Source organism: Colletotrichum fructicola, assembly GCF_000319635.2.
Source record: "Colletotrichum fructicola Nara gc5 chromosome Unknown KSG_Nara_v1_contig09, whole genome shotgun sequence".
Lineage (NCBI taxonomy): Eukaryota > Fungi > Ascomycota > Sordariomycetes > Glomerellales > Glomerellaceae > Colletotrichum > Colletotrichum fructicola.
In genome coordinates this window covers 3,047,586-3,074,310 of record NW_027094059.1, presented here as the reverse complement: position 1 = coordinate 3,074,310, position 26,725 = coordinate 3,047,586, and the positions used below count along the sequence as shown (strand labels likewise).

Here is a 26,725-nt window from a genome sequence, read left to right as displayed (position 1 = left end):
GAATCTCAGCAATGACATGAAACCGAAAGCTACAACATATTGTGATCCATGGGTGCATGAACAGTGTGCCAGAAATGATTAGCCCCCCTCGTCTTTCATCGACGCGCAAGGGCCGTACATTCATGTCTCGCTGGAGATGGGAAGTAAGTTGAATTAGAGACAGAGGCATTATAAACCACTACTTGTTGTATTCACGTCACCCTTCTGAGCAAGTATCTAGGCGGTAAATACATTCTGTTCACAACCGGTTTCCCATGTTCACATGAACCGCCTTGATGTTGGTGTAAGCGGCAATGCCAGCTTCGCCTAGCTCCCTACCAATGCCTGATTGCTTCACTCCACCAAAAGGAATGCGATAATCAGAATCATTGCTACTGTTGATCCAGACCGCTGTAGATTTCGTCAGTTAATGTTATCTGAGGAGCGAACCAAACTTACTTCCAGACTCGATCTTCTTCGCCAGGGCATGAGCTCGAGTGATATCCCTGGTGAATAGCGCTGCGCCCAGCCCATAGAAAGAATCATTGGCACGGTCAATAGCCTCAAACTCGGTGGAGAAGGAGCTGATTGCGACGCAAGGACCAAAGATCTCCTCTCGGTAAATCTTCATGTGGTCTTTCACGCCGGTGAACACCGTCGGCTCAACGAAGTACCCCTTTCCAGTCGCCGAGGAGTAAAGTTGACCTCCGAACTTGCACTCAGCACCTTCTTCCTTTCCGGAGGCGATGTATGCCAAGACTCGGTCAAATTGAGCCTTGTTGACTTGGGGTCCCTGGAAGGTCTCAGGGCTGAAAGGATCGCCGACCTTCGACGTCTTCTGAACTTCTTGAATGAAAAGATCCACAAACTTATCGTGGATGCTTTCATGCACCAATATCCGGCTGGTAGCCGTACAGATCTGACCTTGGTTCGCCATCACGCCATAGTGACACCACTTGACGGCTTGCTCAAGCTCTGCATCATCAAAGATGATAGCGGGCGATTTTCCTCCTGTTTCAAGGGTGATGTTTTTGAGGGTAGCGGATGCTAGCCTCATAATCTCGCGGCCAGTCTGGGTTGATCCTGTGAAGGCGATCTTATCCACATCCTCGTGTGCAGCTAGTGCGGCACCTGCGACGCGGCCAAAACCATTAACGACGTTGATTACTCCGGGGGGAAACCCAGCCTCCTGTATAAGGGTTGCCAAGAGTAGGACAGACAGAGGCGTCTGCTCCGCTGGCTTCAGAACTACAGTATTTCCAGCCGCGAGTGCAGGGGCGATTTTCCAGCCAGCCATTCCCAGGGGATAGTTCCAAGGAATGATTTGACCACAAACTCCCAGAGGCTCTCGAGAGGTGTACGCGAACTTCTTGTTCGTGGTATCGATGACTGTGAATAGTTATTTACGAAGCTGACAGAAATAGATGTTGTCGTACCTTGGCCGTGGATCTTGTCGGCAAAGCCAGCGTAGTACCGGAGGACGTCCGTCAGTTCGCCTACGTCACCACATGCGGAAGAAAACCGTTTTCCTACATCAATCAGCTTTCATGCTAATATCTGGCTGAGATGTTAACTGTTCAACATACCATTGTTCCACGTGTCAATGGAAGCCAATGTTTTGGTGTGTTGTTCAGCCAAGTCGGCGAGCTTCAGCATGAGCTTTCCGCGATCTGTGCCGGAGAAACCGGCCCAAGGCCCTTTGAGTGCAGCACGTGCCGCCTTCACAGCAATGTCTATATCATCAGTACCACCGGCATGGACTTTGGTGATCTGAGATTCATCACTTGAGGCAGGTCAGCTCTTTCACTTCGTTATCCTCCTCAAAGAATGGACTTACATGGGACTGATGACAGTGATTTCTTCACCAGATGCAGCTGCAACCCACTCGTTGTTGATGAAAATACCCAGTGGCTGTGTGTACGTAACGCCATTTGGGGTTGTGATTTCCTGGAAAAGAGTCATGTTGGTGATTGTTGTTGAAGGTGGGTGATCGTATCAACACCGCGAAGTCTGGAGAACCACCGACGAATGTCGAGGTGGGTGCCTTTACACTTTGTTGTTGACGGATTGAAGACTCTGGCCGTCTCCACAACATCAGAAGTCGTAATTATCTGTGGTAATACAACACGAAGGGCGTTCGGGTGCATTCCAGAAACGGTGGCAGGTAAGTCTCCGAGCCCGCAGTCTCCACTTCGCATCCTGTCCGATTCGGGAAATGTAGCTTGATTAAAAATCACACAAGCCGAGTTGTATGCTCATAATACCAAGACTGCATATTCGTACAATAGTCAATTGAATTGCATCAGAGGGAGTTTTCTTTACTATGCAATGATGCACGGCGGTGACATGATCCATTTCAAATTGTTTCGAGCCTCAGGTCCGCAAAGCAGGAAAAGGAGTGCTGGCCTTGTGGGTACTCCTGTAGATCCAGGTCTCGACTCCTGTCCAAATGAAGTAACATCGTTCATCAATTATTCCAGATGACTACAGTCTACTGATATGAACTCATTTATCATAATCTTGAGTAACTCAGCCCATCATGATTGACCAACCTTTCTCCAACATCAAATCAAGCCAAGACATCACGGTCCCCGCATCCCGCAATTCCCATAACTCAAGCAAAAGGTCCAATGCCCTCAGGTTTGAGCGGATATGATTGATCGAGTACAAGGCTCGGAAACGTTGCGAAACCATCTCGCGTTCTTCATAGTCCTCCGCCGTCAGTTCAGACCCCGCTGTAAGCAGCGGAATTGCTTGAAGATTCGTACAGGAGTGTGTAGGTGGGATGGAGGTCAGAGAACGAACTACCTGGACAGCCAGTTTTCTTATCTTCTCTTCCCGGACGGAAGGATCCTCCTCTGTCTTAAACTCGGTACTGGAACCAGGAGGCGGTGTTAAGATAGTTGCCATTAGTAAGGTAGGATCAATGTGTTGTGTGCTTAGGATGTCGTCCATATCAGAAGGATCGGCCAACAACGCATGCCTTTTTGAGATGGCCAGATTGATGAGACCATGAATCTTGAAGGCCTCTCCAATCGTCACCAAAGCCTCATTGTCACCTTCTGGCTTCCACCCGATGAGCATGTTCTCCAAATGGTTTTCTTCCTCGACGTTCCGTAAGCCCGTGTCGCAGACGCGCCTACAATATCGACCCACGCTGCTCAGATGGTAATAGACTTCGGTGCAATAACCGCCGATCGGATGATAGTCTGACCCGGTTTGAAGCACACCCAAGAATAGGTCAACATTGTCGATGGGCGCTTGCTCCGAGCTCGGGACAAGGAAAGCAGTTGCCATGTCCCAGTAGAGGTAGGCTCCGATGGTGAAGCTGAAGACAGATGGGTTGTCCTCAGGCAACGAGCTGTCGGCCAGCATGATGTCTACCAAGGCGCGGGCGCCATAGAGATGTTGAAGACCGAATTGGGTAACAGGCCCTTCGATCCAAGCCGTGGAGAGACCCAGCATCAAGACGGTCAGAAAAACAGGAAACACGTCCTTGGGTGGGTTGGCAATCTCGCGCTGCACGAGCTGAATCGCAATGCCCCGTTCTTCTAGGCACCGCGCCATTTGGGATGGATCGAAAAAGTGTTGGTGGGCTGCACTGACGCTTTGCAGCGCGTGGAGCAGGCTAGGGGATGCGTCTAGATGTTCCAAAATCGGAAAAGATAGGGGGTTGATGTCGGGATCGATGACCATGATTTGGCTAGCCTTTTCAAGCCAATATCGAAGAAGAACCTTGTCAGGGGCGTCATTCCGTAGGTGTGACTTTGCTATCCACGGAGACTCCATCTGCCACGTCCGAAGCCGGGGTGCAGCTTCGCAAACTTGGCCGCGCCTCTGGCAATTGCGGCAGACAGGGAATGTCTCATCACACTTGACTCGACGACGCTTGCACTCCGTGCAGCCTGCGCGACTTCTGTGGTTCTTGGGTCCATTCTCCGCTGAGGATGAGGAACTCGATGAGGAGCCGGTGCTCCTGGTAGGTGACGCTGCGGACGAGCGGCGCCTGCGGGGGCACTGTTCGATAACCTCGGGTTTTCTTTGCTTTTGAGAGGCAACCCGAGGGCCCGTAGTAATCTTGAACTTGATTGTCTTCATTGTGAGATGGCTTTTGGTGTGCAATAGATGGCAACAGACAGTTGAGTAAAAAGGCTCATGAGGAGTCGCATTTTGAGGAAGGAGATCGCAACCTGGCGCCGATCACCCAGCTGACTTGTTATCTCGGAATCGTAACGCGATGGGGCGTAATGTTGGTTCACTTCCCCGCATTGTGCCTACCAGCGTATCTCGCGTCTTGCCTCCGCGGGCGTCTCTATCGGATAGGAGAGGGGGGGAGATAAAAGAGAAAAACAGTCCGTCAGCCAACCAGAAGCCGAAGCTGTTCAGTCTCCACATTCCTTTTCTGGACGATACGCGGGGATGGGAATAACACCATCTTACAGTCTTGATCTTGTGAATTCAAGTCTGCTAAGTTGATAGCTGCGAAATAGTATGCTCGATGACGGAGGTCTCGGCGGAAAGATAGCGGAAGCCGCTAACTTGTGTCCATTCTATTGAAACTAAACCAGCGTCACTGGCTTCCCATCCGTTGAGATAAACACCGCCACATTGTGAAAATCCTGGCTGAAGTCGAAATTAACCCTTGTCCCACGCGTAAAGTAGACGACATCTCCTTTCTTAGCTGTGAAAGTGTCCCCATCTTCGACATCACATTTGATGGTCCCTTCCGTCACGAAGAAGAACTCGTCGCAAGGGTAAACCAGCGTCGCCTTTCCCTTCTCGTGCGCAGCTCCAGCCACGATATGGCCATCGTCTGATCGGTAGACTACAGACTTCTTCCCGTCGTACTCTGGGAATGGAACCCACTCGAATGAGTTCCACGCCCCGTGAATTGCATTGGGTTGTGGCATCTTTCAGTAGTTGATGTTTTCTTGGAGAAGATATTAGCTAAAGAGCATCACATCGCGAAAATTACTCACAGGCTGTAGGTAGTAGGTGTTCTGAGAGGTTAATATTTAGATGGTCAAACCTCAGGTGCAGAATGGAAAAAGCTTCTAAAGTATCTAAATGATATATAGCGGATGACTTTGTGGTCTACGTGTGCGGATTCACCCTGGTAACCGTCGCACTCGGTCTTGATTTGCCAGTTTCATTCTATCATCCCCAAGCCTTGAATCGTCTGAGCGATCGTATAAGTGCTGCTTTGAGTAAAGCTGATTTATTATAATATCGCGTGTGTTCCCGAAACAGCAAAACTGTAATCTGCGCAACCCACTTTGAGCATGCGTGCAGATATGCTGCCCATATATTCCCCGCAACTAAAGCCAAGGTCGGATATTATCTACCGGCGGAAAATGTTGCCTGCTCATTTGAATTGTAAAACTTGAGATACTGTGTAGGTCGGATGATTCTGCCGGTCCAATGAGGGGTTGTCTCCAATGACGCAGCGCTGCGTGGTCGGCTAAGCAGCAAAATTGGAAGCTTGTACCACCACCATGTAAGCACGTCTTGTTCAAGTAGCAATCCACATCTCGGCTGCCGGTCAATTGCGGTATTTGGGAGTTGAGTGCAACACATCAACGCACTGTTCAGGCGGATCCCCAAATTGGCGTGTAACCCGGGGTCATGGGGCAGTGGGCGACCTTTATCGCATGTGAACGTCAGTCCTCGAGGCTGGGAGATGTCGCATACAGCTTACTCTTTTAACCTCCATCATTCACAAGAGAGCTCGATATCTTGAAGACAACACGCGGAGACGAAGATTTCTTTTGTCCTCAAGACCTCAACCCACGCAGCTACTCAGGAGTCACTTCTTCCGCATTACATCTTTACTCTTCTACGTTTCTAGCGACATGGCACAGATCATTGAGGTCGACGCCCTTGTCGTAGGCGCCGGTGTCGGCGGGATCTACGCCACGTACCGTCTTGCCAATATGCACATGAACATCCAAACCATTGACGTGGCATCTGACGTCGGAGGAACTTGGTATTGGAACCGGTATCCTGGCGCAATGAGCGACACAGAAACCTACCTGTACCGATATTCTTGGGACAAGGACGATCTTCAAACTTATCCATGGACGCACCATTATGTTTACCAGCCCGAGATTCTGAAGTATCTGCAACACATCGTCAAGAAGCACGACCTGAGGAAGTACATGAAGTTCAACTGCGAGATGAAGTCGGCGACTTGGGACGACGTCAGTCACCGCTGGCATGTTGCCTGCTCCACTGGAGAGTTGTATCACGCACGATACTTGGTCAATTCCCTCGGCCTCCTCTCGAAGGCCAACTATCCCGATATTCCAGGCCTTTCCAATTTTCAAGGATCGCTGTTACACACTGCGAAGTGGGACGATACAGTTCAACTGGAAGGCAAACGTGTCGGAATCATCGGCAACGGCTCCACCGGTGTGCAGATAATGACAGCCATCGCCCCGAAAGTTGGCCATCTGGCTTCGTTCCAGCGTCATCCGCAGTACTCGGTGCCCAGTGGCCAAGGCCCAATCGCAGCGGACTACCGCAAGAAGGTCAACGAAGACTACGACAACATTTGGGGCAATGTCTGGTCCTCAACAGTCGGATTTGGCGTCCCAGAGTCCACCCGCAAGACCATGGAAGCTTCCCCCAAGGAGAGAAAGGAGGCATTTGAAGAGGTCTGGTCAAAGGGTAACGGATTTCGCTTCATGTTCAGCGCCTTTGGCGACCTCACCACCGACGAAGCAGCCAACGAGGAAGCGTGCAAATTCATTCGCGGCAAGATTGACGAGATCGTGAAGGATCCAGCCAAGGCAAGCGTTCTAAAGCCAAAAGAGCTGTATGCCCGACGGCCGCTTTGCGACTCTGGTTACTACGAAATCTTCAACCGAGACAACGTCGACGTTATTGACATCCATGCCAATCCGATCAAACAAATTACTGAGACTGGCATTGAGCTCGCGGACGGCAAGATTCATGATATGGACATCTTGATCTTCGCCACAGGCTTTGATGCCATCGAGGGAAGTTACTCAAGGGTGTGCATTACCGGCCGGGATGGAAAGACGTTGAAGGACCATTGGAGAGACGGTCTCAAGGCCTACGGATCAATCGCCTGTTCAGGCTTTCCTAACATGTTCTTGATCGCAGGCCCTCAAGGCCCATTCGCCAACTTTGCGCCCGTCATCGAAAGTGAGACGAATCTCATCATGTCTCTCATTCAACATGCAAAAGCTCTGGACTCTGGTCGCAAGGCCACTCCCAACGGCATTACCAACGGCATTACCAACGGCAAGACCAATGGTACCGATGGAACATGCAGAACCAGGCCTGCAATCATAGAGGTCTCCGAAGAGGCTGAACAGGATTGGGCAGATTTGTGCGACAGTCTGGTGCAAGGATCGGTTTTTCTCAAAAGTCCGTCTTGGATTTTCAGTCGAAATATTCCAGGTCGCAAGCCGAATACGAACTTCTACTTCGCTGGTCTTAGACCATATTTGGAATGGGTCAACAAGCAAATATCAGCCGGGTTCCCGGCATTCGCCAAGGGCTGGGATGCATAGTTGCTAGCGATGTGTGTGTGTGTGTGTGTGTGTGTATTATTTTACGCCGGTGCGTCCCTCCTGCTTAGGGCAAAGGGCGTCCAGCAGTCATGTATCTAGGCCTATCGGTGTGCGGTCGACACTTTTAGTAGACAGTAAATTATGCCAGATCAAGAATTCAAATAACACTTACTTGCGACATTGCGACGAAGTGACTATTAGATTATCGTCTTGAAGCTGAGGGCAGCTCAAAACATCGACGACATGTTCCACCGTCAGTGTAAGCCTCTTCGCGCTCGCTACTAAATTCATCTTCGGGGGAACTCGGACACTTGTTACGGCTTGAGAAGTCTTGTTTTTGCTGTGACTTCTTAATCGGTTTTGGGTGGTTCCATAGATCAAGCTATAGGAAAGCTCTTGATTCAGATTCCTTGTCATAGACTAGGTAAGGTACCTACCTAACCTAAGCTATGCTACCGAGACTCTTAGATCTTGCTGGGTGCAGGCAGTTCGAAGAGATAGTCCTCGGTCAATTTGACCACTTCCCGGGCAAGCCCAAAGCTGTATCCATAACCGCCTGCATTCTGGCCGTATGCATGAATGACTCTCTGCCCATCGATTGTCTCTTTCTCACAACGTACCCCACCAATCTTGCTATCCATGGTGGCATAAAGTCCAACGTGATCATAAAGAATGGGCCAATCTTTTGGATCCGGCGACGGGAAGACGTGAGGCTGGTTCATGTGCGCATTTCGGCAAATCTGGGGGAAATGGTTAGTTGTGAATCGTACTGAAGTCAAAATTCTTACCGTATTTCTCTGGTCCTCAGACACTGCAAGGCTTCGGTCTCCTTGGGTAAGAACGCCGCCGCAGTATACGGTGCCATCCCCGCGAGAAAAGGCAGTTGAGTAGTAGCCTCCATGGCCTCGGCGAATGAAAAGCTGATTGTAGGTATCCGGGGCCTTCGCAACAACACACTGGAGTCGATTCATAACCATGTTCTTCTCTTTGACATCTCCAATTGTCTCGGCGCCGATTCCAGTGGCATTGATCAACACATCGTGGCCAAGGCCCTTCAAGTCGGCTAAGGCAGAGACTCTTGTTCGACAAAATTCAATGCCTCGCTTCTGTAGACGCTCGTAAAGCCAAAGAAGAAACTTCTGTGGGGTGAGGACGACCGTCTTGTACTCCATTCCGTAGATTGCGCCTTCTGGCAGATCCTGCCCAGACAGAAACCGGAAGCTCGGGACTTTGTGCGCATACCAGACGTCGGACTTTGACCCACGATCCATTATCTCCGTCATCTTGATCTGCCGTACGCTGGACTCTGGGTTCGTTTCCGCAAGTCTCCAGAGGCCCATCAAGCCTTCCAGCTGCATCGTCTGTTCTCGCGGGGCGGAATCATGGACACCGACCCAAATTGCGCCTGCCCAAGGACTCGCCCATTCTTTGGTATCATAGTCCCCAGGGAGATATTCGGCGACGATGGTGATATCATAGTGGCGGGGTAGCGAGCCTGCAATCATCATGCCTGTTACCCTTTTGTTCGTGAGTATCAAATCCCAATTCGTGCCTTCATTGTGTGGACAACATACCCCGCGCCTAGAATTGTCACTTTGACCATGTTTCTTGAGTTCTTTGAGACCAGAATTAGAGTGAATGAAGTGTTTGTAGCCTTCGTGGAAAATTAAAATGAAGATGCACGGCAGCAAATGTTCTAAACGGGTGTTCAACTACTTCCACCTGTTTGGCTAAGTTGATGCACACGGCAGCATCAATGTTGGCCAGCGGGCAATCGCTACTGAGCGCCGAAACTCGGCCTGGGGATTGCCGTTTTAGATCCTCAGCCGAAGAACCCCTGAACCGAGCTTCCCTGCAATTAAACTAGGTTCGCCTGCGTACCCCGCCCGCTCTGAGTCTAGGCTTTGGAAATCCGCCTATCGTCCCAGAAGGGAGACTCCTGAGACGCAATACGCCATGCACCTCTAGCTTGCGCGGTCTTGTTATCTATCATAGCTATCCATGTCTTAATGCATTGGAGACAATACCCGTGAAACTTGCGATCCTCTCCGTCAGAAAACGGCCATGTGCAGGAAGGTGGATGCGACTACAGATAGATTCGATGTGATAAATCCATTGCTTTCATTGATTGTACATTACGAACATCATATTTCAAGCCTTGATGTCCCGACTGTCCCAAATTTCCCCTTCTGGCCGCGGTACGAAGTCAGAGATCGCCACCTGGCATTGCAGATGAACCATCAAGCGCGGAAGGGGAGACCGCCCCAGGTCTGATTAGTCTAAAGAATTCACAGTGTTGAAACACAGCGTTTACGTTCATTCCGAGGGATTGCACATTAATAACTCTAAAGAACGAAGCTCTGGCCAGAAGTTGACGGCAGTAAGACACCCGGTTTGGAAATGTCAAGACGAGGCTATCGCAACTAATCACAACCTCAACGTAACCTCAGGATATTATGCAAGTAAAATGATTTTTGCTGCTTGAGCTACAGTGTGGCTCTTCTTACACTTCTAAATTACAATTTTGGCGATACTGAGTCTTCAACGTACTGCTCCACGAGAGCTGCCACCTTTTGACTGGTGCCAAAACTAAAGCAGTAACCTCCAGCCTCTTGTCCATAGGCATGAACCACCCTCTGTCCGTCAACAATCTCCTTGTCTACTCTAGCGCCCCCTTGGTCCATAGGGCGAAAGTGATAGGTATTGCCGATATCATACTTGATGTTGTAGTCACTGGGATGAGGGGAAGGCAAAACCAAGGGCAAAAGTTGATGACCCCGCGAGAGAATCTGAGATGGCGAGTTAGTTTAGTTGTGATTGAAATCGGGCTTTTGAAGGATCTTACCGTCTCTCTGTCAGCAGCATAGACTGTGCGGTCTTCACTGTTGAGCAACTTGATGCCACCGACATATGTGGTGCCATCGGGTCGTCCGAACATGTTGAAGTAAAACCCATCCAGACCCCGGTAAATGTAGCACTGATCCCAAGCCTTGTCCAGGAGAATAGACTGAAGACGGTATGGTACGAGTGAGACGTCTCGAACTTCTGTCAGATCCCGTACTCGGGCTCCGGCGGCGTTGATCAACAAATCGTGTTTGAAGATCTTCAGATCTCTGAGTGAAGTGACTCGCGCTCTCACAAATCGGACCCCCTTGGCCTCCAATCTAGCCTTCATCCACACGAGAAACACTGGCGGTGAGATGCACACTGTCGTGTATTCCATACCAAAAACTGATCGCGGAGGCATTTCTGATTTGTCAAGCAACCGGAAGTCGGGAACATAGTACCGGTACCAAATGTCCTCCGGAGAACCGTATTCAAGGATTTCGGTCATCTTCGTTATCCTGACGCCTGATTCCATTTCAGAGTACGTCCTGGCAAGATTCAAGAGAACTGCAAGAGATTCCAATTGAATTTTCTTATCTTCTTCACTCGACGTGTGCACGCCAACCCAGCAGGCTCCAGCCCATGGCGAGGCCCAATCCGTGGTAAGAGCGTCTCCGGGAAGAATGTCCCCCACAATCGTTACATCGTGATGAATGGCAAGCTGACTAGCAATGGTCATGCCCGTGACACTGGGCGTTTGTTAGCATGAAGTACTTGATAGGCAGAATGTTGCTTACCCGGCTCCAAGAATCGTGATGGAAGCCATTTCGATCGCTGAAGATTGAATGTTTTCCAGACTTGGGACCGCAAACTTGCACCTAGTCGTCACGGTGAGTTTAACTCGACCTCACTTTTATGGTTTTGAACCGAAAGGTGGTGTTCGGAATACATCCTCAAGCCAGGGTTCCGCAGCTCCGTGAAGTGGAGGTCCCGAGGGATGCAGCACCCCACTTGAATAATTACCGTTTTGGGACGATACGCGAAGCTAGGATGAAGGTCCAACGATAAGTCAATCATGGCATGACACCACCGATTGACAAGATTTTTTTGCTTTCTGTTTGGTTTCACAGACATCGCTCCATATCCGAAGATATGTCCACTAGTCCTTGCGTGGCACAGCACCCTCCATAGCGCAAATACACAAAGATAACGACGCCTTGTGAGCTGTGTCAAAGAAGTGATTTAGGGAATTGACCTTGGATAGGTTTGATCTACTGGTACTCTCATATTGATACTAGATCTTGAAGAAGTATAGAATCAGACAGTCTAGGATCCGTTGATAGAGGAGAAGAGTATGATAGATTATCTTTGTGATGAATTACATGGCATATTTCTGGAAGAACTGCTTTAGCGTCATCGGCTTCAAACTAATGTCAGACTGTCGTGCCTCTGCTGCAGCCTTTTTGAGAAGACGGGCATCCTCGTGCTCTGTGGGCACCCCGTTGAAGAAATTCCCCTTGATCGCATGCATGAGATCGAACAGGCCATTGACTTCCTTCGTCTTGAACTCGTCAGCTGCACTGAGACCACCGCTCTTAACTTCCTTGTATCGCGCAGGCTTGCCAGTAACTACACGATCCCGTAAGTTTTAGTCACTGAGTTTCTGGCAAATTGTTTCGGGTTGCCTCACCTTCTTCAAACTTAGCTGTCATTTCAGCGAAAGATGATGAGTCCGACACGCCATGGATGTAACAACCGTTCCATCTCTGGGGATCCAAGAAGACCCCATGGACGAAATCACCGTAATCATCCGCGACCGCCAACCATGGCACGGATTCGGGATCGTTTCCCATGGCTGGCGTTTCCCAAGTAAGGTAGCCTTCCGCGTCTTTGATCATGGCAAAGCCGCCAAACGCAGCGGTGTACTTCGGATCGAATGCGTTTTCGAGAAACCATGCGGCGCTCACGATTGCTGCCGTCTCAAACCTTCCCGGCTTAAGGACGTATTTGGATATGGCCGATTTGTCTTATGAATGGTTAGACTATACTATCTTAGCAGATGTTTGGTATCTTACCATCAAAGGCCAGAACTGGAACTTTGCCCTTGGTCAGCTCGGAAGCTGCCGGAAGAGAAGCGTGGACAGCATGCCTAACACCAGCCTTGACAGCAGCGTCCACGATTACCTTTCCCATTTGGAGCTCTGAAGGTCCTATGCGTTGCTTAAAGTTCTATGCTCTAGTTAGTCGGTTTTGGGAGATCCAAGTCACCGCATTACTCACCGGTGCATCTGAGTCAATATTGATGAAGATCCCCCAGCACCCCTTGAAAGCCTCAATAAGCTGATCGATCTCCCAGCCATCGGCTTGAACGACATCGATTCCAGAGTCAACAAGCTTCTGTGCCTTTGCAGAGCTCGGGTCTCTCGAGATGACGCGCACACCAAATTCGGGGTTGTCATGCAGTGACCTAGCCACCGAGCTTCCCAGGTTTCCTTGGTGAAAGTCAGATCTTGCGTGGCCGACATGTCTTTGTTCCCTTGGTATCAAGACTTGCCTGTGCCCCCAATCACAGCGACTATTTTCAGAGTGTTGGCGTTCATGTTGCTTAGCAGACTTTAAGGGTGAAGGTGCGAAAAGATAAGGGGAGGTTGACTGCAAAGCTTCTCTTGATGATGTTAGGAACAGTTCTAGAGCCTCCGCAGCTAGGGTTTAGATGATATTTCTCGTTGATGTTCGCTTATGGGAATTTCGATTTATCAGCATTGGTATGCTGATCTATCTACCGGCCTTGAAAGAAGCGTGACTCCGCCGCGTCGTTCGCCTGGATAACTGAAGTGGTAAATGTCGCATGCGGAGAACCAAATAGCCCCTCAGCTCAACCGATAATCAGACATTACCACGCGGGGCGCGTAGTCCGCACCAGTGACCCACCACTTCCCATTTGAGCCGCTACCCGAGCCATGCATATCATTATGCCTGATTCAAATTCACGGGACGAAAGGCCATTCTCAGCTTCTCTGCATGGTTTCGGTCGTCTATCGTTTTGGCATCTCCAGCACCCAAGATGGCTCTTAGCAACTTGTCGTCAGTGGCTGTGGTCGCAGTATTTCTGATCATTCTCTACAAAATTGTTTACCAATCTTTCTTCTCACCGCTTGCTAAAATACCGGCACCTCATTGGAGTTGTCACGTAGCGCCTATTTGGTACTGGTGGGCGCAGCTCTCACACAATGAGAATCGACTCGTCTCTGATGCCCACATGCAAAAAGGGAAGGCTCTGCGACTTTCTCCAGGAACATTGAGTCTAAATTGTTTTGATGGTGGCCTCAAAAACATCTATCTTGGTGGATTCCCGAAAACAGAGTACTACTTCAGAGGTTTTGCGAACTACAAGTAAGGCAATCATCAATCACGCTGACATCAGAGTATGGAGAGCTGATATGTTAGCCTTCAGCACCCACAATATTTTCACATTTGAGGACAATGCTACCCACTCAGCCCGCAAGAGAATCATCTCAGGAACCTTCTCAAAGTCTTTTATCCTTGCAGACCCGTCAAGCAGGGCCTCTATGAAGAAGGTTCTATACGGTAGGCTGTTACCAATGATCGACCGTGCTGCTCATGGAGGGGGTGCCCTGGAGGTTTTGGAGCTCCTATACTCCTACTCTATGGACTCCTTTGTGGCATGGCAATTCGGTGGCTCTCTCAGCAGCAACCTCATCGAAGATGAACAAGAGCGGCGTCTTTACCTCGACGGATTCTTCGCCGCAGCTCCCTACACCTTTTGGCAATATCGGTTTCCGCTGCTCAACTCTCTGTTCAAGGCGGTCGGACTGATTCCTAAAAAGGTGGACAGCGGATTCAATGACATTCTCCGCTGGAACCTCGAGAAGTGCGACAAGGCACAAGAACTTCTGGCCCAAGGCGAGGAAAAACTGTCCCCTGAGAACAAGCCCGTCGTTATGGCTCTGGCTCTTCAGGCCATGAGCGATCCGGAGGCAAGACCTGGCGAGTATCCGCAGCGTCTCGAAATTGCCAGCGACATGTTTGCTCACAATTCAGCCGCACATGAGACCAGTGGGAATACTCTGACCTATTGCATGTACGAGCTTTCGAAGCATCCGGAGATTCAATCCAAGCTACGTGAGGAGCTCTTGATCCTCGATCCTCCTCTGTTCTACCCGCCGAAGGAGGGACTCGACAACCTGGTTCTACCAACGGCCAAGAGCATCGACAATTTGCCGTACCTTGAGGCCGTGATTATGGAGACCCTCCGACTGTATCCCTCAGTTCCGGGCGGTCAGCCTCGAAGAGTGTCCAAGTCATGTACGCTTGGCGGTCACAACGACATTCCACCTGGCACTACGGTTCAGTGTTATGCCTGGTCACTCCACCGCACCCCCAAGGTATTCCCCGAGCCAGATGTCTGGAAGCCAGAGAGGTGGATTGAATCGTCGCCGGAACAGCTCGGTACTATGCGCCGATGGTTCTGGGCCTTTGGTAGCGGCGGTCGCATGTGCATTGGTAGTAATTTTGCCTGGTTTTGTGAGTTCTTCTCGCCTCCTGTACACCATCAGGTTGCTAACACATTTGTCACAGCCATGAAGAACGTTATTGGTACCGTTTACACCAACTACACGACCACGATTCACCATGCCGGCGATATGACGCTGCAAGATGCTTATCTCGCTGGTCCTACTGGACACCATTTGGAACTCATGTTCCACGCAATCAAGCGATAAGTTGAGCGTCAAATAACTGTACCAATCACCCTGGCAGCCAAAGCGAAACCTCTGTGTGTCTCTGCTTGTGCAGATGGGATGCAACACATTTCAGAGACCAGCGCAACCATCCTATTCTCATACCATCAAGAGCTTCAATAGATTACTGTTACTCTATAAGGATGACATGATTTGCCTTGCATCATCTCCATGACGACTTGATGCCGCGAACCCTTCCACACTCGTTGGGCTCGCCTGATCCACGCTGAGACCCGTAATTGGTGTATTCCTTAGCGTCCTCGTTGAATCGCCTGGCCGTGCTTGGGCCATATTCCTGGGTGCCTCCTGTCTTATGGCTCGAAATGATTTTGGGATCCAGTGGCGTAGCAGCTGTCGCGTAGCTGGTAGACTAGCAATTATTACGCCGACTGAAATCTCAATGTAGCTCCACATGTGAAGGTAGAATGCATCCTCTGATCGGTGGTATCAAGTTAGTCCTCTTCGGTTATTCACTTTCCTGAGTTTGAGATGCGGAATGACTAACGTGTGGGGTTTTCGAAATTCCGGAGATTCAACAATACAGTTAGTCGAATGATGCTGACGGCTGTAATGCTGTGGCACGATTCTTGTTAGTTGTACAGGTTCCGTGCGATTCCTCGTATCAGTCTCACGTAAGACAACGCGATCTGACTCACAAAATTCCGATGCCAAACATGGCCAAAATCTCTGCCTTTTCTCGCCATCTCAAGTTCAGCCGAAGCACCTGGGTCGAGGGCAGGATAAGCATCCATATGTCCAAACCGATGTTGACAGCTGCGTGAGTCACGATCATGGAGAGGATATTGAGGCAGAATCCTTCATGACGGCCATCCCATCCCTCCCATGCGAAACTGAGTGGTTGGCACTGTGCTATGGTTGGGATCGTGAAGCCGATGAACGTTAAAAGGTTGAACGTTTGGGTACACCACAGTATGGTGGTGAATGGCGAGCTGAACCCGCCAAAGACTCTCTGATAGAAGAACAAGATTGTTGCTTTGAGAGCGGCTATTGCGAGCGTGTATACGTTGGCGAATGCATAGAATATCTGACACTAATTAGCGTTGCCCATGAATCAATGCGATCCAACCCATATCCTGGGAGAGTTAGCTCAGGCCCACCTTCATAAATTCGACAATAGTGTCGTATCTCAGTGTCCAGAAATCGAGCCCAAACCCGAATCTGCGCCCTAGTTCAATGTGTGAGTAATCTTTTGATCTTTCTCGTTTCCCACAGTTTAGGTCAAGACTCACCAATGAATTTCATAACAGCGAATATGATTGCTGCTGCCTGGTGAGATCATCTTCGCATCAGTCAAAGCCGCAACAGTCGATGAGGTGGTGGCAGTCAGCGTACGAATCCGATCACGATAGTAATATCATCAGCTCCCCATGGTGTCAATCTGATTGCCTTAGCAAGCATTCGTAACGAGAATGCGATCACAGTCAAAGCTAGCAAAAACGCGCTAGCTCCCAGAGCTTCTGCAGTCTGGCGTGGTGGAACCCCGCAATGCGTGAGGGTTACGTTCCGAGCGGCTGTTGACTTCATTAGCTTCGCATGCTTCTCGAAAGGGAATTTACATGATGACTATGTCAGGGTTGGGGCTTACTCAGTCCATCAAAAGGAAGACACTCCTTCATCACACAACCACCGAAAGCATGCTGCCACTCCACTTCTGGGCACAGACACGAAGATGTGACATTATTGGGACCGCAGGGGGTGAGGCTGATGGTCCGATTGGCGCATGATATCTGGGAAAAGAGAAAGTCATGTTAGATTTGCACGTGATCGATGAGCAACGGACCATCAACTTACAGCACAGCTCGGGAGGCCGTCATAAAACATGAAATCCATGGGGACGCATCGATCGCAATGTGTTCAACAGGTGCCGATAAGTTCCTTTCGGGTAACAGGCCCGGTGCTGCGGGGTGAAAGGGGGTTGCCGCAAGGGGGATCAAGGCGTTTATGTTGGCAGACGGAAATCCATATCTAATCATAATTCCATACTGGCGGCATTCCAATGCTCGGCGAGACTCGCCGCCGCTGCAAACTAACATGTGGCTTGCCGGTGGCACTGCCGTTTGCGGTAAGTAAGCTGCCATCAAGTGTGAGGCATCAAGCTAGAGTGCATGTTCTGTGTATTAGCGGGAACGATCACAAATTCTTGACCCAGCGATCTGGTAACATTCCGTGGCGTATTGAGCGTTGTCGAAGCATCGCAGTGCCAGAAGTAGTGTTGAAATGAGCCTGTTGGCATTGTTTTATCACAACAAGCACCTACTCAAGATTTACGAAGCAGCCTGCAATAGAACAATTTGTTGTCAAAAGCGGCGCTCCGAATTTTGCAAGTATACTCTCTTCACTTTCAAGGGAGACATTGAGCGTAGACATGTTCGGAGCAGCAAAGTTATGTACTCATTCGCACCGTAAAATACATCCGGCACTGCGCCGGCAGGATGAGACATTTCCAAAGACGCCACGTGCCACACCTTGAGTGATCGAGTGAATGACGCTATCAATTCAAGCCTCTGCATTCTTGGCCCTGTACACATCCGCCAATTGCGTCCCTGGCGATTTGGACGACGCCCCATTCACCGGCCACCCAGCCACATCTCATTGGCGATCTAGAAAGACGGGGTGATTCCTTTCAATGAATAATAATCAGTCCGACAGCTGCCAAATTGATGAGCTCGATGCGTCTGGTTTTGGGGCGTTTTCGCGACTCACTGAGATCTAGTAATCGCAGCAGTACGGGAGGTTGCCGGTTCCGCTGTTGGTGCAACCCTGACAGAAGTTGCTGCAAGCGTGCTCGTTGACGAAGCAAGCATGGGAGGCGGCAGCGGTTGAAGCAAGGCCGAGGGCCAGGATGATGGTAGAGAAGCTGATCTGCATGATTGCGGTATTTGATGAAAGATTGACGAAGAGACTTTGGGATCGGGTTGAGGTTGATAGTCGAAGCTGTGAGTTGACCTGGATGAAGGGCGCTTTGAGATTATTTATTTACAGACAATGCAGTGTGTATTCGTAGCCCGCTTGCAGTTCCCGATGTGTAAGTGGGATGTTGTCACTTGATCGAGGTTGATCTCACGATTCCCCGGATCTTCGAGCCGCCTCATACGATTTTAGAGAGTTGCAGCCGCAGAACGCAAGCTGGTTGGAAAGGCCTTGGGCAATATTGAGTCAGATAGATTGAACGGGGTATAGATACTTGGTATCCCACCGGTTTGGTGGACTTCATGCAGGCAATATGCATAGCCAACTTTCAAGTTGCCGTAAATCGACTGTCGGGCAGCATTCAATGCCAGCATGATGCTTTCTGCTGGACGAGAGCCGAAAATTTACCGTCAATGGCCATCAACGTAGGAATAAGTTCTCGGGTACCGCCGTCGGGGCAAACCGATGGGATGAACTTCCCATTGCGAATATCCCGACGGGATGGAACCTTTGTGACACTGACGTCATTCATTCCCACCATATCAAAGATGCAGTTAGAGTGATTTGAGATCACGGTTCACGAACCTCACTGACACCCCTGAAGTCAAGACTTGACGACTGAATCGCATGTTTATCTCTTGATACTTTGTATCTACTGAACCTCAACTATGCAGCCCCAAACTTGACATCAGTAACAACAGGTCGGTGGTCGGAAATATACAGGCCATCGTCAAACTTATTCGGCAACACTGCGTGGGTAAGAAATTCCATCCCTCTCGCAGTCGGATCCCTCACAAATAAGTGATCGATAAGGCTGTCGTCCGACTCGTCATCCGTGAAGCCCGTGTAAGTCTTTGAATATCCAACTCGATGCGCTTCAGGTGTCACGTCAAGCGTGTCGTGCATGTTGCCCTCTGCAATTAATGTCTGGTAGGCGGGATTGTCAGGCTCGATGTTCAAGTCGCCTCCCAGAAACACAGGCGTCACTTCATTAGCCGCAGACTCCCATTCTTTGGCGAGATCAACCAGGAACGCCGCGCTGTTTTCGCGTGCAGTTTGACCAACGTGGTCGAAATGGGTGCACATGAAAACCAGAGGAAAGCCAGAGCCGACGTGCGTAAATGAGGCGACCGTGACAATTCGTGGGAGAGCCGCGTCCCATCCCACAGAGCCGGCGACATCCGGAGTCTCACTCAACCAATATGTGCGGTTCTCCACAAGGTCCCAAGCTCCCGGCTGAAAGAAGATCGGAGAGAACTCCCCCGCCGCAACGCCGTCATCGCGGCCGACACCGATGTGGGACCAAGAGGTGCCGAGGTCTTCGGCAATGTCCACCAGTTGTTTTTTAACCACCTCCAGCATGCAGACGAGGGACTCGGGCCGTCCGGCGGTCTCGTAGTTGAGCTGCGCCGTGAGACGGGGCCGACGGACGGACCAAAGTGCTTCATTGGTACCCGGAGTAGGTGTTGCCCAGCGGATGTTGTACGTCATGAACCGAGTGAAGAGGTCGGATGATTGGGCGTATGCGCCGATAGCTCCGAGGAGCACCGCAGCGGCTGAGACAGGCTTCATTATGCCTGTCACGGATCAAGTGGAAGAGGCCTGGCTGGCTTCAGCGCCATGATCCTCATTTTGACTCTTTTTTCTATTGTGTTTATATCTCTCTTCATCAGAGCATTCTTTTTGTGACATCAGTTCACAACATGAAGTGAGGGGAAGTTGCATTTGGATTCCTGCCGGCCTCTGCTTATTCACGCGGAGATCGTCACATTCGTTCTCTGTCGCGCATATTTTTCGACCAACAGGGTTAGACTTACTGTTCCTGCCGTCCAGCACCCGCCATTGGTTCGACAGCATTCACACACGTTGACTGAATGGCTGACTTGGCCCGGCTTCACGTGGGGGCCGAAAACCGGTCAATTCGCCGTCGCAGTGGTCCGCCAAGAAACATTTCATTTGGATCGCAAACTGTAAACACTCACACCGCTGAGGATTTTCGGAGAATATGTCGGGTCAAAGTTGAGTTTCGGTAGCTTGATGAACCGACATTTGAGGATTCTTATAAATACCCTTGCCGTCTCTCACTACCCTTTTTCTCCTTAGTGAATTCTGCGGAAGAGTCTTTGCCGCATGTTGGGTTCCCCGCCCTCAGGGGAAAAGACTTACCGTAAGCGGGAAGGGGCGATGCACGTTGCCGTCATCACAGCCGTCAATATTGGTTCGCCTAGGGTTTACGGGAGATGAAGGCCTCGTCTAACCCGCCAAGTTTTGAAGGGTTTATTTCCAGACGGTTGGCAATTTCATACTTGCGTTAGTTTATCTGGTTCGTGTCAAAACTGTCATCTTGCATGAATTTCTCCGGTGGCATGTGAATTTTCAATGTCTCCTTGGCATTTCCGAAAGGGATATTTTGCCCAATGTTGCGGTTCTCACAATGTTGCTAACGTCGCAATGAATAAGCTCCAAATTGTTACTGGACAAGGGCTCGTGACTCCAGTGCGAAAGTCTTGGGTCGGCTATCGGATCTGCACTGTTCGCACTGACTATGGGCAACGATGGCGACGATGACAAGCCTCTCGGACAACTCGCCGCGACTCTATTCGATAATTGTGTGTGGATTTGGGCCAAATACGAGTCAAGTCACGATCGGTCTCCCAGCCCACATTCCCGATGGCGCTGGGGCGGTGTTCAACACGGCTGGAAGAATCAAAGCGCCAGGGGCCAGGACAAGGTCTCACACGTGTTGAAGAGAGATCCATCGGCCGCGGAGGGCGGAATGATGGATTTTCTGCCTCTTCTGCCCCCCTGGCCATGTGGAGGTGGTTGTCAAAAAAGCCCACAAGATACTAATACGTAACAGTCTCGCCACCTAATTGGCCACCGAGAGGCCTCTCTTTTTTATGTCGTGTGGTCAATGCCTTATTTTGATTAATTTCATCCCGGCACGTCTGGAAAACACGCACATAGGCATGGAGAAACGTCGCATCACTCATGGATATTGTACAAGATTTTATACATTAGTGCTCTAATCTGAGCGCGAACAGACACCGGCTCGACATCGGTTCCCTACCGGCTCGATCCAGACCGGCCAGTCTTCAGACTGGAGTCCGTCTCGATATCGACCGTGTACGTGAACTGCTTGTGGATACCACCGCCCTTTTGGTTGTTCGGCAGCAGGTCTCCTTTGTCGGAATCGCCATCCTGGAGGCGTTCCCAGCTGTCATCGCCCCTCCCATGCACAGTGGCGAGACTGAAGCCCACATCTGTTGGGTTGCGGTACGGGTCGCGGCTCCTCTCGACAGGCTTGCTGCCAAACGTGAAGAGCCCACCCGTTCCGTTGCTTTTGCTGGGTGCGGAATCTTCGGCCGTCGTGCCGCGTGTGCGTGCGATGAAGCGGCGCAGAGAGGGGACTGAGGAGGCGATGCAGCCGATGCCTGTCTCGACGTTGGAGCAGAGGACTGTGTGGGCGACCCAGACTGGATCGTGTCAGCTTGATGAAGGGAATGGGCATCGTGGATGGAAACCTACACTGGAGGTTCGTCTGGGCCTTGAAGTGGTTGACGTAAGGAATGCGGACCATCGTGATGATCGACGCCCTGAAACCAAGTTAGGTGTCATGCAATGCAGGATGGAATCGAAGGGAGCACTTACACAGAAGCGAAGGACAGCAGTCCAAAGACTTGCAGTTTGGTCTGCGTCTTCATCTGCGTTCCCCACAGAATGACAGCGGGAACGACGACAAGAGCAAGATCCGTGACGATTGTGGAAGAGGTGGCCACATGCCCGATGGCGATGAGAACGTCGACATCAGCGCAGGTTCCCTCGCCGGAGATAATCATTGTTGGAGTCCATAGGGCTTCGACAGGGCGGCAGTAGAGAAGGGTTCCGATGAACGTGATGAAGAAAGACGCCCACGTGAGGCCCAAAAGAACCCAAATCGTGATGGTAAGAGCTCGATCCGTCGTGACAATGCGTTGAATCGTGAGGCAGACGGAAGACTTGACGAGCGCAAGGGCGCCAACGTAGACGAGAATCCAGACAACGTAGATCTTGAGGCCCTCCGCCCACAGCCATGCGTTCAAGTTCTCCTCGAGAGTCCCGAGTCCAACGAAGCAACCGTAGACAGCAAGTCCAACAACCGCCACGTAAACAACCTATCAACCATCGTAAGCCTTCACTCTTCTGACTCTCTCCGTGCTTCTTTTGAGATGTCCCATACCGTTCCTGCCGCCATGAGGCCATCGTCAAGTCCAAAGGTGCGTTCGACAAGGCGGATGCGGGTACGTAGCCCGACGCAGATTACCGAGAAGACGAGGAAGACGCATGATATGATGATGATGGCGAGCGGGAGGCCCGTTGGCGGGAGCATTCGCAAATCGGGGTCGAGGGTTGTTGACCACATGTTGTCGGCTCGTGTTGATCAGTCCTTCCGTGAGCACACCGTCACGCCACGAGGAAATACCTGGCCAGACTTCTGGAAAGAGGCGTCCCGTCTACTTTTAAGCCGCGAATATCAAATTGGGGGCTGCGAGTGCGGCAGATCTAATCTGCAGGGGAAACGGCGCCGTTGCACGCGGCGTGCCGCTTGGTGCCAGAAAAGATCAGAACCAGGGATGGGTTTCATGGATGTAACCCCAGACATTGGCTGTTGGGACTGTCAAGTCTGTCAGAGGCTGTCAATGGAGAATTACCAACAGGGTCCGTATTCCATCAAAGACTCTGCCTTGAACAGCCCAGTCCAGTGGCCAAGAGAGGGGCTTGACCGGTCCGGATGGTCTGGAATAGCAAGACAGACGTTCTGGATCCGTTCTGTGATGCCCACTTTCCCGAAGCCAATGAAGACGCCGGAAGCCGAGAAGCGGAGTTTCGTTGACCAGGAAGTCGGCCGCACTTGCTCGGCACGCTAGCTCGAGCCCAGGGGTCCGTTGCAGGTCTACGAGGCCAACTCCACCACACTAGGCAGAAGAGATCTTCAGCGGCCGAAGTTGGTCGAACGACGCAGGGAATGCGTCTGACGGCCGCCCAATCGCGGCAGCCAGGAAGACGCATGTCGATTCCGCGCTAGCAGGAGGTCGAATCCATTCGGGCCATGTCGACTTTGGGGGTTGAAACACGCAGATCCCAACGAGCCGTGTGAGGAGCCACAATTAGGATCATCGGGACAAAAAGTCTTTCTTGCGTAGGAGCAAGGCAACCGTACTCCGCATCATGATCTCGTACGAGAATAAGACGAGCCGAATTCGTCCTGATGAGGCTGTTGTGACGCTGTCTGGGTCGTACCCGAGCCAGAAAGGGACGAACGGGCTGGATTACTTGGGATAATCCACTGGGATCATAGCCGTCATAATCCCAAGCGAGACGAGAAGATATCCACTCTGGAGGCTCTTTGGAATATTTTGAATTAAGTTTCTGAGCTAAAGGACGAGCTAGTAGGACCAGAGAAGCAAGTGCCTGGACATCCTAGCCCAGATAATTTGGTTCACTCCGCGATTGTAGAAGTTCGTGAAGAATGTCCTCAATCCGCACGGTTATTGCGAGAAACAGGACATACTTCACAAACTTCTACAATCGTAGAGCAAATCAGAAACATCGGAGTTAGGATGTCTCTTGGCCTACCTGCTCCCACTCGAACACACGTCATTAAATAGTTGCAATGTTGTGCTAAACAACCTTCACTCTGACTCCCGTGGTACCCTTGGCTGGCTCCGGCACGAACATGTCGTGATCGTATGCGACATCTTCGTCCTCGGTGTCGAAAAGTTGCATACGAGGCAGAACGCGCAGGACAAGAGCAGTCAAACACAGGTTCATCTCACACAAAGCCAAGCTAAAAGGTGCCATGTCAGCGAGTCTCTCTCATACGGATTTTCGGGTAGTAATCACTCACTTCATTCCCAAACAGGATCTGCTGCCCTTGGAGAAAGCGAGCATGCCCTTCTCGACGTCCTTCCTGCGGTTGTTCTTCTCATCCAGCCAACGCTCGGGGATGAACTGGTAGGAATCGGGGAAGACACCCTCCTCGTGATGGGTGATAGCGGCGGACATGCCAATGGCGAAGCCGCGGGGGATGACATACTCGACGGGCTTCTTGTTGAACTCGCCGCGGTAGACCAGGTTCTCCTGAGTGGGGATGCGAGCAGTGCGCGCAGAGACGCCGTAAGACAGACGAAGACCCTCCTGGATGACCGCACCTAGGTAGGGAAGGGTCTCCAGAGACGTCCAGGATGGGAGGTGCTGAGGATCAGTGACAACCCCGTCGAGTTCCTTGCGGAGCTTCGCGAGGAGTTCGGGCTTAGTCAAGAGGTGATAAGTCATGACGGACAGGGCCCAGCTGGTGGTCTCGGTACCGGCGCCGACAACGGCCGTGGCTTCGTCGCCCAATCGCTCGGGCTCCTTTTCGAGCATGGAGAGTTCCGACTCCAAAAGGGAACCGAAGACTGTGGGGCGCTCATGTCGGATGCCGGCATCGAGTTCCTTCTTGGTCTTCTTGACCCTGTTCGGGATATCTATCTTCAACGTCTGGATGAGCAGGGCGATATCCGCGGGTAAGTAGTTGATGAGCCTTGTGCGGTGTTAGCGCTGTTGCTGTTCCCTTGCCTTCACCTCGTTCAAAGTGACTTACCACTCTCCAAGCACGGTAAGAGACTTGGTCCAGGGAAAGAAGCGGAAGACAAAGACGGGTCGCAGAATTGAGGCGGTCGGGGCGCGGAAGTTGGGATACCACCCCTCCTGCTGCAGGAAGCCGAAGCTCTCGCCGAAACAGTAACCCGAAATGGCATCAGATGTGAAGCAGCTGTAAGCCATTGTTACATCAAACTCCTTCTTGCCCGACTCGTTCAGCAGCTTGTCGCAAAGCCTCTGGACCATCGCATGCAAATCCGCCTCCAATCGGGCAATGTTGCCGCGCGAAAAGAACTTGGCGAGAGGGCCACGTCGCAGACGGTGCTGGTCGTGATCAACGGTTCCGAATCCAGACTCGCCCAGACTAGAGTCGTACAGAGTAATTAGCATAGTTGCGCTTCATTGGCTGGGGCTGCAGGAGTTGCTTACGCCGAGCCGTTGATCTGGTGAACTGGCTTGTCGCGCTTGCGACCGCTCACAGCGTAGATCTCGTCGGAGAAGTTGGCGTCGTTGCAGTGAACCTCATGAGGGCTGATGCGGACGATAGGTCCTGATGATGGTTAGAAACTTGTCAAAAATCTTCAGCAATAATATGGTTGAACTCACCATACTGCTCGTGCATGCGGTGGATTTCTCTCGTGTATCTGCCGAACCTGATAACATCATGGTAGAACTCAGGGATGTACGTCGCAGCAGACAACTTCGGGCCGGGAATGCCGCTCAATGGGTGCAGCGGCGATATGTTGTAAAGGGCCTTGAAGAACTGGTACACCAGCCAGAGACCGAGGAGACCAAGCACGCTGCGCGCGCTCAGGTACGACGCCGAAACGTCCACGGACGACGGTCCAGTCTCGATAGTCGACATCGTTGACGATTACCGACAGGAATGAAGGAAGGATGTTGAAACATGATTTCAAAAGTTGCGAAGAAGAGAGGGCAATATCGTTTTCTCAACGGTCACCTTGCATCAGGCTGCTTGTGGAGAGTCCGGGGGTCACGATGGCCAAGTGCCAGCTCCACATAAACTGCATTGGCTCTACGCCCGATAAAGCCACAGGGCCGAGGTTTTGCAACGTCGAGACATGGGCTCGTGGCATGAGGGATCAACAAGACGCGCAGGCGCAGCGGCCGCGGAAGGATTACAGTGACTTTGATTTGCCGGCATAGCTATCGCATGCCCAGAATGGGCTGAGGTTGGGTGTTGGTGCTCTCTTCCACTGAAGAAGCGCGGGGGTGTGCTGATTATCGAGGAAAGAAAACGGCCCCTATTCGCGGTGACAAACTGGATGTAACGTCGTGTTTTCTGGTGTCTAGAAGAGGCAATGTCGAGCAATTCCGTTACGGTTTTTGGGTGGCGTCTGGTACGCAACGGAGATGTCAAACGGCCCGCGAACGGGGGTCATGGAGATTTCTTTTTGTGGCCCGGGAAGATGGTTGGTTGAAGAATGAGGGCCCCTGAAGATTGCATCAAAAGAGCATCCACCCTTACAAGGTGGACCCCGGACATCTTTCGGCCACTTCGAAGCCCCTAATTACGTTCCGCACAACGTTCATTCGTACACGTGGTGCTGACGGCCGAGGCGGACATTGTTTCCACAGAAAATTCTTCAGCAAAATTGGGGCATACGGCAGTGCGGAAGGTCGGACATCGAACTGAGTAAGTTTGCCCGATTGCCTTTAGCGCCGGGATCATGACCTCCACTGTTCCCGCCGGAAGGCCGAGTTCAGCGGAGATTTTGCGTCGGACCTGTCCCGCTTCGCCATCCCTAAGTGCTCCGGCATAAGTTAAGCGAGGGAGCAGTGTCTTCCGATCGCCGATGCCGAAAGATCAATGCGGGGTTGTGTCGGGGCCGACGTTCCGGCCGTCTGGACCCACTATCCCGGCCTTCGGTCCGGTCAACGCCAGCTCAGCACATTCGTCAAGTGGCAGAGGGCATGAACACAGATCAAGCACACTGATCGAACTGAGTAAATAAAAGCCTTCTTGAGGTTTACTTATGTCTGCCAAACTGGAAATTGACGATTGCAGCATAGTCTCTGTTACTGAGAAGGAATGCCTACTCGCGA

General features: G+C 51.2%; 11 protein-coding genes across 11 annotated transcripts; 2 read left to right on the top strand and 9 right to left on the bottom strand.

Annotated features, from left to right (window-relative positions):
• Positions 1–238: 238 nt before the first annotated feature.
• On the bottom strand, positions 239–1,941 carry CGGC5_v015170 (Aldehyde dehydrogenase; the record flags this gene model as incomplete). Its single annotated transcript, XM_032026231.1, has 5 exons — positions 239–390; positions 439–1,368; positions 1,416–1,508; positions 1,566–1,762; positions 1,817–1,941. 5 exons carry the CDS (start codon positions 1,939–1,941, stop codon positions 239–241), a joined length of 1,497 nt encoding a protein of 498 aa, XP_031877246.1.
• Positions 1,942–2,508: 567 nt separating this feature from the next.
• Positions 2,509–4,077, bottom strand: CGGC5_v015169 (Transcriptional regulatory protein moc3; the record flags this gene model as incomplete). The annotated part of the gene is made up of 1 exon (XM_032026230.1): positions 2,509–4,077. The coding sequence occupies one exon, from the start codon at positions 4,075–4,077 to the stop codon at positions 2,509–2,511; it is 1,569 nt and encodes a 522-aa protein (XP_031877245.1).
• Positions 4,078–5,831: 1,754 nt separating this feature from the next.
• On the top strand, positions 5,832–7,520 carry CHMO-1 (Cyclohexanone 1,2-monooxygenase; the record flags this gene model as incomplete). Its single annotated transcript, XM_032026227.1, has 1 exon — positions 5,832–7,520. The coding sequence occupies one exon, from the start codon at positions 5,832–5,834 to the stop codon at positions 7,518–7,520; it is 1,689 nt and encodes a 562-aa protein (XP_031877229.1).
• A 464-nt stretch (positions 7,521–7,984) lies between these two features.
• On the bottom strand, positions 7,985–9,123 carry dao1-1-1 (D-amino-acid oxidase; the record flags this gene model as incomplete). The annotated part of the gene is made up of 3 exons (XM_032026226.1): positions 7,985–8,260; positions 8,309–9,038; positions 9,095–9,123. 3 exons carry the CDS (start codon positions 9,121–9,123, stop codon positions 7,985–7,987), a joined length of 1,035 nt encoding a protein of 344 aa, XP_031877230.1.
• A 913-nt stretch (positions 9,124–10,036) lies between these two features.
• DAO1-1-0 (D-amino-acid oxidase) lies at positions 10,037–11,172 on the bottom strand (the record flags this gene model as incomplete). The annotated part of the gene is made up of 3 exons (XM_032026225.1): positions 10,037–10,309; positions 10,366–11,095; positions 11,144–11,172. The coding sequence occupies 3 exons, from the start codon at positions 11,170–11,172 to the stop codon at positions 10,037–10,039; spliced, it is 1,032 nt and encodes a 343-aa protein (XP_031877228.1).
• Positions 11,173–11,724: 552 nt separating this feature from the next.
• On the bottom strand, positions 11,725–13,317 carry CGGC5_v015165 (NmrA-like family domain-containing protein; the record flags this gene model as incomplete). Its single annotated transcript, XM_066153213.1, has 5 exons — positions 11,725–11,975; positions 12,037–12,372; positions 12,422–12,575; positions 12,627–12,838; positions 13,278–13,317. 5 exons carry the CDS (start codon positions 13,315–13,317, stop codon positions 11,725–11,727), a joined length of 993 nt encoding a protein of 330 aa, XP_066007511.1.
• A 469-nt stretch (positions 13,318–13,786) lies between these two features.
• Positions 13,787–15,088, top strand: CYP3A12 (Cytochrome P450 3A12; the record flags this gene model as incomplete). The annotated part of the gene is made up of 2 exons (XM_032026223.1): positions 13,787–14,891; positions 14,946–15,088. The coding sequence occupies 2 exons, from the start codon at positions 13,787–13,789 to the stop codon at positions 15,086–15,088; spliced, it is 1,248 nt and encodes a 415-aa protein (XP_031877243.1).
• A 181-nt stretch (positions 15,089–15,269) lies between these two features.
• On the bottom strand, positions 15,270–16,957 carry CGGC5_v015163 (uncharacterized protein; the record flags this gene model as incomplete). The annotated part of the gene is made up of 9 exons (XM_066153212.1): positions 15,270–15,468; positions 15,519–15,540; positions 15,612–15,679; positions 15,763–16,151; positions 16,225–16,292; positions 16,357–16,393; positions 16,460–16,638; positions 16,713–16,854; positions 16,919–16,957. The coding sequence occupies 9 exons, from the start codon at positions 16,955–16,957 to the stop codon at positions 15,270–15,272; spliced, it is 1,143 nt and encodes a 380-aa protein (XP_066007513.1).
• A 1,746-nt stretch (positions 16,958–18,703) lies between these two features.
• On the bottom strand, positions 18,704–19,609 carry CGGC5_v015162 (uncharacterized protein; the record flags this gene model as incomplete). The annotated part of the gene is made up of 1 exon (XM_032026220.1): positions 18,704–19,609. The coding sequence occupies one exon, from the start codon at positions 19,607–19,609 to the stop codon at positions 18,704–18,706; it is 906 nt and encodes a 301-aa protein (XP_031877301.1).
• Positions 19,610–21,103: 1,494 nt separating this feature from the next.
• Positions 21,104–22,439, bottom strand: CGGC5_v015161 (Satratoxin biosynthesis SC1 cluster protein 4; the record flags this gene model as incomplete). The annotated part of the gene is made up of 4 exons (XM_032026219.1): positions 21,104–21,513; positions 21,566–21,633; positions 21,689–22,191; positions 22,257–22,439. 4 exons carry the CDS (start codon positions 22,437–22,439, stop codon positions 21,104–21,106), a joined length of 1,164 nt encoding a protein of 387 aa, XP_031877302.1.
• A 1,259-nt stretch (positions 22,440–23,698) lies between these two features.
• CGGC5_v015160 (Cyrochrome P450 monooxygenase) lies at positions 23,699–25,523 on the bottom strand (the record flags this gene model as incomplete). Its single annotated transcript, XM_032026218.1, has 5 exons — positions 23,699–23,864; positions 23,925–24,599; positions 24,660–25,022; positions 25,088–25,208; positions 25,265–25,523. The coding sequence occupies 5 exons, from the start codon at positions 25,521–25,523 to the stop codon at positions 23,699–23,701; spliced, it is 1,584 nt and encodes a 527-aa protein (XP_031877285.1).
• Positions 25,524–26,725: the final 1,202 nt, after the last annotated feature.